The sequence below is a fragment of the Myotis daubentonii genome, chromosome 7, assembly GCF_963259705.1.
Source record: "Myotis daubentonii chromosome 7, mMyoDau2.1, whole genome shotgun sequence".
NCBI classification, from domain to species: domain Eukaryota; kingdom Metazoa; phylum Chordata; class Mammalia; order Chiroptera; family Vespertilionidae; genus Myotis; species Myotis daubentonii.
The window spans coordinates 32,594,922-32,602,287 of NC_081846.1; the positions used below are offsets into that span (position 1 = coordinate 32,594,922).

At 60.5% G+C, this 7,366-nt stretch overlaps 1 protein-coding gene across 1 annotated transcript; it reads left to right on the top strand.

Annotated features, from left to right (window-relative positions):
* Positions 1 to 1,063: 1,063 nt before the first annotated feature.
* Positions 1,064 to 6,675, top strand: SNORC (secondary ossification center associated regulator of chondrocyte maturation). The gene is made up of 3 exons (XM_059703540.1): positions 1,064 to 1,397; positions 6,244 to 6,426; positions 6,522 to 6,675. Exons 1-3 carry the CDS (start codon positions 1,325 to 1,327, stop codon positions 6,629 to 6,631), a joined length of 366 nt encoding a protein of 121 aa, XP_059559523.1. The 5' UTR covers positions 1,064 to 1,324; the 3' UTR covers positions 6,632 to 6,675.
* Positions 6,676 to 7,366: the final 691 nt, after the last annotated feature.

Below are 7,366 nucleotides of genomic sequence, written 5' to 3' on the forward strand. Positions count from 1 at the left end.
GGAGGGGTAGTGTTTACATAGGTGTATATATCTGTATAAAAGTTTATCGGTTGTAAACATAACATTTGTGTACTTCACAGTATGTTAGTCCTCACAAAAACTGAGAAAAACAAAACCAAAGCCAAGAGAGTTTCATGTAAATATAAGTATTAAGAAATTAATGTGACGAGTGGATGGGGGGCTAACTGATCAGGACTGAGACCCGAGTGATGATGAAAAGGGAGCCACCTGAGGGGCTGCTTTCTGGGAGAGGGGAGGCAGGCTCAAGCTTGAGCAGGTGGGGGAGGGGAGCAGGGCCAAGGCAAGCCCTTAGGTTGACTTTTTGTTCTAAGAGCAGTGGGAAACCATGAAGGGTGTGAGGTAGGAGGGTGATGGCAGTATTTTCTGAGCTATTGTGGGGTGCGGGGGGGAGACAAGGGTAGTAAGATAAAAAGAGAGGGACTTTTGATGACTTTTCATTGTGTGGCTAGGATATCTGAAAGGTGGGGGCTGCTCCCTGGTGAGCAGGGCTGGGAAGGCAGGGCAGCGAAGGCGTGTGTCGGACATGTTAAGTTAGAGATGCTTATTAGACACCTGGGAAGCTGTCAGCAAGGCAGTGGGCCATGGGGCCAAACCTGGCCCCAATACATTATGAGCATATAGGTGGCATTTCAAGTCTTAGGCACCTGGGAGAGCAGAGAGCAAGACAAGGGCATTTAATGACATGGGCTTTTCTGGAAGGAGATGAGCACAGCCAGAGGGTTTGGATTGAAACTGCCTAAAAGTGCTGTGCTTCCTTAACAAGCCCGCTCCTGGCCAGGCATCCAGGGCCCGAAAGTGAGCAGAACCTGCTGCTCAGTGCGGACAGCCCAGGGCGAGTCTCCTCGCCTGGCCCTGGGCACTGGACATAGATTCCTGGGCCCAAATACAACCCACTGAAACAGAGTGCCCAAGGTGTCTGCATTTTCCAGTTCCCTGGGTGAGTCTTTGCACATGGAGGTGAGAGAGAGAGAGAGAGAGAGAGAGAGAGAGAGAGAGAGAGAGAGAGAGAGAGAGGAGAAAGAGAAAGAGTAAGGGTGCAATTTCCTCTTTCCCCTCCGAGGGTGGGGCTGCTCCAGAATTCAGGAAAGCAGTCTGTTCTGTTAGCTCTGCTGTGTGTGTGTGTGTGTGTGTGTGTGTGTGTGTGTTGGCATGCATGGGGGGCGGGCACGGTGTCCCAGGAGGACAGAGTTTGCATTGATGAAAACCCTTCCCAGCCCTTTGATACCTCTTTCCCGCCGCCCTGAAGTTAACCAGCTCAGTCCTCGGTGCATCCCGCTCGCTGGCCACACTCACTCGGCCCAGGATGGCATTCTGTCTGACCCTGCGCATGGCGCTACTGCTCCTCTTCGGGGTCCTAGCCCCTGCGGTGCTCACAGGTAAGGTGCTCCCTTGGGCCCAGGGGGCAGAGGTCCTGCACAGCAGATGGGGCGGCCTCTGGGGCAATTCAGTGGAGGCTCCCATGAGACAGATGGCCGCAGTTGGGAACTGGCAACCACAGGACAGTGGCCCTGAAGCAGGGCCAGGAACGTTAGCTGCTTGGGGGACAAGGGGATTACTCCTGTACCTAAAATCTGAAAGCTCCCAGGTCTAGGAGTGAGGAGGGGGCACCAGGCCCAGGGTAAGTGGCTGAGAAGCGAGAGACCCTGGGCCCCTGGACAGAAGATCCGGACCCTGCCGTTTACTTTCCAAAGCCTGCATGCCTCTCTCTGCTGGTTTTCTGAGAAGTCTTTCAAGAGCGAAGCTCCAGGGGCTAGTTCTGTATCAGGAAATAGTGTTAGTCCTGTATCAGGGGGAGTGCAGGGCTGGAGACTCCTCAGAAAACTGAGGCTGTGGGACTCAGGCTCTGCACGGAGGCCAAAATGTCTGGGTCTGGTGTCCAGCGAGAAGGAGAGTCACGACAGGCTTGGGCGGCAGCTCCCAGACCTCAGCCCCAGCTGGCCATGGCTGTGGGGCCCCGAGCGGGGCTGGCCCAGGCTGGCTTCAAAGCCTGAAAGGGAAGGCGCACCTGGGTTACGGGTGGGCTTTCTCCTGGAAGAAAGTGATCTCTGACGTAGCCAGGGAGCAGTGTTTCAGAGCCCCGGGCAGGGGTCCTGGAGCGAGACCCTCCCTGCAGCATGGGCTCTGGGGGAAGCCCATCGGTCTGTGGGGGAGGCAACTGGAGAGCAGGTGAGTAAGCAGGGCCCCGGGGAGAGCCGCCTGTGGGTCAGCCGCACGCTCAGGCACACGGGGGAGTCCCGGGTGATGGTGAGGAGCTTCAGATGCCCTAGGAAGAAGTTAGCAGCCTGGCTTTGCTTCGAGCCCCTCCAGGCTGTTCCTCAGCCTCGGTCCCTCCTTATCTGTACAGGGTGACAACCATGGTGCCTCTGCCTCCCTCACGGGGTGGCAGGCCTACCACGTTCAGACACCAGGATGGGCCAGGCATCAGGCGATGCTCAGTTCCTGTCACCGACTGCATGTAAACGTCCCCAGCCCCTCCACTGGGTGCAGGGTGGTCTCGGGGCAGAAGCACCCCTTCGCACAGGTTGAGAGAGCACCTCGATCCCTTTTGGTGGGGGAGGTGCCCAGGAATTGGGGAAGTGACCTAAAGTGTCAAGTGGCACCTCCCATGGTCTGGATCTTCTTGCAGACCCTCTACCCCACCCCCATGAAATGCTTCTCCCACTGGTGGGTCCAGGGCTGCCTGGGACACTCTTGTCCAGTTTCCTGCGCTTCGCACAGCCAATTCTCCTAGCCCAGGCCGCCGGCCAGAGGCGCTGGGTCACACTGTGCGTACACAGCCTGGGTGGGTGGGCTTCGTCCTCCACCACAGGAATGCTTGAGGGGACAGCCTCGTGTTTAGCGTCACCGGGATCTCACGTGGCCTCACCTCCTTCCACATGTCTTACCAAGAGGGGCAGGCCAACCCTCTCAGGGTTCTGGCTGGCTGTCCTTCTTCCTGCCATTCTGGGAGGTGTGTACCACGCCTGGCAGCCCCCTGCCCGCTGCTCGGTGGGTGGGGGGTCCTGGAAGGAGCAGCCTGCTGCCCTCCCCACTGGTCGCCTGTGGCCACAGCTACAGGGGCAAGGGGAGCAGGCCAGGTTGAGCGGGCGGGAGGCCAGGACAGGGATGAAAAGGCCCTTCATGGCCGTACAAAGGCCGTCTGTGAGCACGGGCGCCTGGCCTCGGGGCCCTGTGGTCAGAGTGAGCACTAAACAAACTTATTTACTGAAAGGCAGGGCGACTGGGGCGGTGGGGCTGGGGGAGAGCCCACAGTGCCCAGGCCTGTGTCACGAGGCCCCACGCCTCCTGGTTTCCTCGGTCAGAGCACGAAGTCGCAGAACCTTGTTTACTCTGGTCCTTGCAGTTTGGGCCTTAACATCACTGTGGCTGACTCACAGCTCTCCTTACAGACCCATGGGTTCCATCTCTGTGCCTTTGCCATGCTGGTCCGCTGCCTGGCATTCCTTCACCTCTGTCCAAACGTGGCTGTTGCTGGCACCCTCCTGATGACTGCTTGGGGGTGCTGGGTGGGTTATTGCCTTTAAACCTTGTTTCCCCCTAATACGACAGCAAACTGAGAAAATACAGAGGCATATAAATGAGGATAAGAAAGTGAGCTGGCCCTTCCCTGGCCACTGCACCTCCTTTGCTGGGGGCTGGGGGCTGAATCTAGGCTGCCCCTGGGGCATACGCCTGGGTGGGCAGGGAGCTGGCTGGCCCCTGGGGATCCACTGCTTTGGCACAGATGAGCCCTGGAGCAGCCTTTGGGGGTCTCCTGAGAGAGTCCGCTGCAGCAGGCCTAGCACACGGAGCGACCTGGCCTGTGTCCAGCCGTGCAGCTCATGCCAGAGGGAGGCTTCCCGATGATGACGATGACAGCATAGTTACTAACTGTGCGGCTGTGAGAGGCATGGTCCAGCCCTGATTCTCAGGTCGGTAAAGTGAAGTGGACGGTGAAGTCAGTCTGCCTGGTCCCTGGGTGAGAGCATGAAGGAGCAGGATTTGCAAGCCCAAGGGCTTAGCTCCTGGAGCCTCAGGGACTGGTTGGTCTTGGAGAAGAAGCTGGAGGAGGGTACGCTTAGCAGGGACGAGGCAACCTGGGCCAGTGTGTCTGACAGGGAGGAGTCAGGCCTCCGTGGGGAGCAGCAGAGTGAGGCTGGTCACTGGGGAGACAAAGGAAGAGAGGTTCTGGGTGCACAGCCCAGCCGCCCTGCTCGGGCCCACTCTCCCCAGAGATGGCTCCCAGGGTCTGGCAAAGGACAGGGGTGGCTAGCTCCAGGGAGTAAGCCCCTGTTCTCCCAAGGGCCATAGGGTCTGTGACTCCTCCTCCTGAGCTCAGAGTTGTTCCCCAGATGCCACCCAGGTCGGCTGGGCTAGGTACCCGGGAGCCCTGTGGCAGCCTCCCTGGCCAGGTGCCCAGCAGCCGGAGGTGAGCTTCGGCCAGCAGTGGTGGGACAGGGCGGTGCCTGCCTGCCGCCCTGTCTTGGGTGTGTGGGGAGCTAGTGGGAGTCAGTGGTTTCTCCATTTATCTTGGGAGACAGACATTCTTCAAGCCCTAGACCTCAGGGTCTGCCAAGCAGTGGGCACTCTCAGGCCTTTTCTGAGGTCAGTATGCCTGGAGCCTGGAGCCACCTGGGGCCTGGTGCCTTACGTGGCAGCTTCAAGGCTATAGGCCCCTGACCTTCCAGACAGTGACAAAGGAGGCCTGATAGGGTCACTTTGTCCCCCTCACAGGGACAGCTTCACAACTGGGGGGGCCGGGGGACCCCAGACACGGTGCTGTAGGTGAGCCTTGGGCCCTGCTTGCCGCCATACCATTGGGTGCTGGGGCCTTTTGTCCCTGGAGGCCTCCCTGCCAGGAGAGTTTTCTGAAAAGGGGCACCAGCTTGGTCAAGCCTTGGGGAGTGGGACAGTTGGTTCCTGCCTTCAAACCAAGCCTTGAAACTGAGCCAGCCCGGGCCTGGGAGAGGCTGCAGGAGCAGGGCTGGGGGGCCTTATACAGTTTCATTGGGAAAAGATTTTAAGTTTACAGAAAAGTTGCAAGAATAATCCAATGACCAGTATATTCTGCACTTGGATTCACCAGTTTGCAACATTTTGCCATATTTGCTGTCTTCCTGTCTCTCTCTACCCACCTGCCTATCTGTCTGGATGCTGAACCATTTGAGAGTAAGTTGTAGACATGCCCCTTTGTGCCTAAATATGCCCAAGAACAAAGGGGTTCTCTCACATGTCCACACTGGGAAATGAACACGGATGCAGCACTGTTATGTAAACCACAGCCTTACTCAGCTTTCACCAATGGACCCGAATTGTCTTTTATAGCAGCCCCTCTGCCCCATCCAGGAACATACGCTGCATTTAGCTGTCACCGTCCTTGGTCTCTAATCTGGAACAATTCCTCAATCTTCCTTTGTCTTTCATGACCTTGACATTTTTGAAAACCCAGTTATGTTATAACTGACTCTGAATTTGGGCTCGGTTGATGTTGCCCTACGGTTTGCCCCAGGTGGGCACTGTTGGCAGGAAAGGCCGGGAACTATCCTTGCATCTTTCCAGAGCATCCCTGGGTCAGTCAGGATCAGGTATGGCGGGAGCCTGGAGCCTGCCTGCCACCCTGGTCTTGAACTTTCCTGGGTGGCTGGGGACGCCTGTTCAGGAAGGATGGATGGGCCCAGGGATGGGGTGGTGCTGTGGGGCTCCTGGGGGCCAAGATCCTTGGGGTGGGGGTTGGGTATTGGCATGAGCTGCCTGGGGCCGAGCTAGGGTATAAGGCTGGGGTTATCACACAGGCCTCTCAGCCTTGTCCCTTCAGTTCTTTGGGGCCCTGGGTACCTGAAATCCTTGCTAACCCCCACCCATGAGCAAAGAAAGGCTCCTGCAGACTCTGATGGCTATTGAGTCTCAGCTTGTATGGGGGCAGGGGGACCGCCGACACCCCTCTGGGCCTGTTCTGTCTGGAGACAGTATGTGCTGGGCTTAGTTCCTTGGGGTAGAGAGGCCCCTTGGTCTCTGAGAAGCAGACACACATGGGCGTGTGTGGGTGCTGGGCCCCATGTCCTGTGTGCTGCATGGCTTCACCCAGGTGAGGGCCAAGGAGAAGCAGGGCTCTCAGTTGCCGCACCTGTGACACGGAAGGCTGGAGTGCTGGTGAGCCCCAGGGCCCCGAGGGCAGGGCCATCTCCCCGCGGGGAGCCATTCCTGGAGGCAGCCTGGGCCCAGCGCCTGTGCTTGGCCTTGCAGCCGAGGACCCGCAGGAGCCCGTGCCCACCCTGTGGAACGAGCCGGCCGACCTGCCCTCGGGAGAAGGTCCCGTGGAGAGCACCAGCCCCGCCCGGGAGCCCGCAGCCACCGGCGCCCCGGCCCCCACCGCCCCACCCAGCCCCGAGGACAGCACCGCGCGGGAGCGACTGGACCCCGGCAGCGGTACGAGGCAGCCTAGGCCGTGGAGGGGGACAGGGAGGGAGGGAAGGCGGGGAGCGAGGCCGGCCCGGCTGACCAGCCCTCCTCCTGTCCTGCAGGCTCGCTGGGGCCCGGCGCCATCGCGGCCATCGTCATCGCCGCCCTGCTGGCCACCTGCGTGGTGCTGGCGCTCGTGGTGGTCGCGCTGAGAAAGTTTTCCGCCTCCTGAAGCGAATAAAGGGGCCGCGATCCGCCGGGCGCGCCCGTGTCTTCCGTGTGTCCAGCGTGAGTGTGTGGCGGGCGGGGCGGGCGGCAACTCGCGACACGGGCGCCTGTGTGCACGTAGCCGGCGCCCGCAGGAGCCGCGGGGTGCGGAGCAGGGTGCGGAGCGGGGTGCTGCCGGCGCTCGGCCCTCGGAGCAGAACACCCTCCCTTCCTGCCCCTCCGCCTTGGCCCCCAGCCTTTGAGCACCGACAAGTGGGAGACCAGGCCGGGAGGGGGCGGGGGTAGGGCGGCCAGGCCATCGCGGGGACCCCTCTACCCCAGGGAGCCCAGGAGCTGGAAGAGCCGAGGAGTGAGGCGCTGTCAGCCTGGCCTGGTCCCCCACCCACAGTCCCAGGCGGCCCCCAGGCAGCCAGGGCTTCCAGGCGCCCCCCCCCCCCGCCGCCTCCCCCCCCCCCGCCGCCTCCCCCCCCCCCCCGCCGCCTCCTCCCCCCCCCCCCCCCTCAGCTTGGCCCTGGCCCTCTGACCCTGATCATGCTCTGTCTCCACGCTCCCCAAGGGGCCTAGCGTTTATAATTTGGAGAGAGATTATAAATAGCGGCTGACCAGCCCTGGGCGCGGCAGGGGAGCCAGAACTGCGCGACCTGCCCCTGCTCCCGCCCCCCAGGGGCCTTTGGGAGTGAGGAGAAGCCCCGGAGGAGAGATTGCTATCACCCGGGCCTGGGAGGTCCCTAGTGTGGGT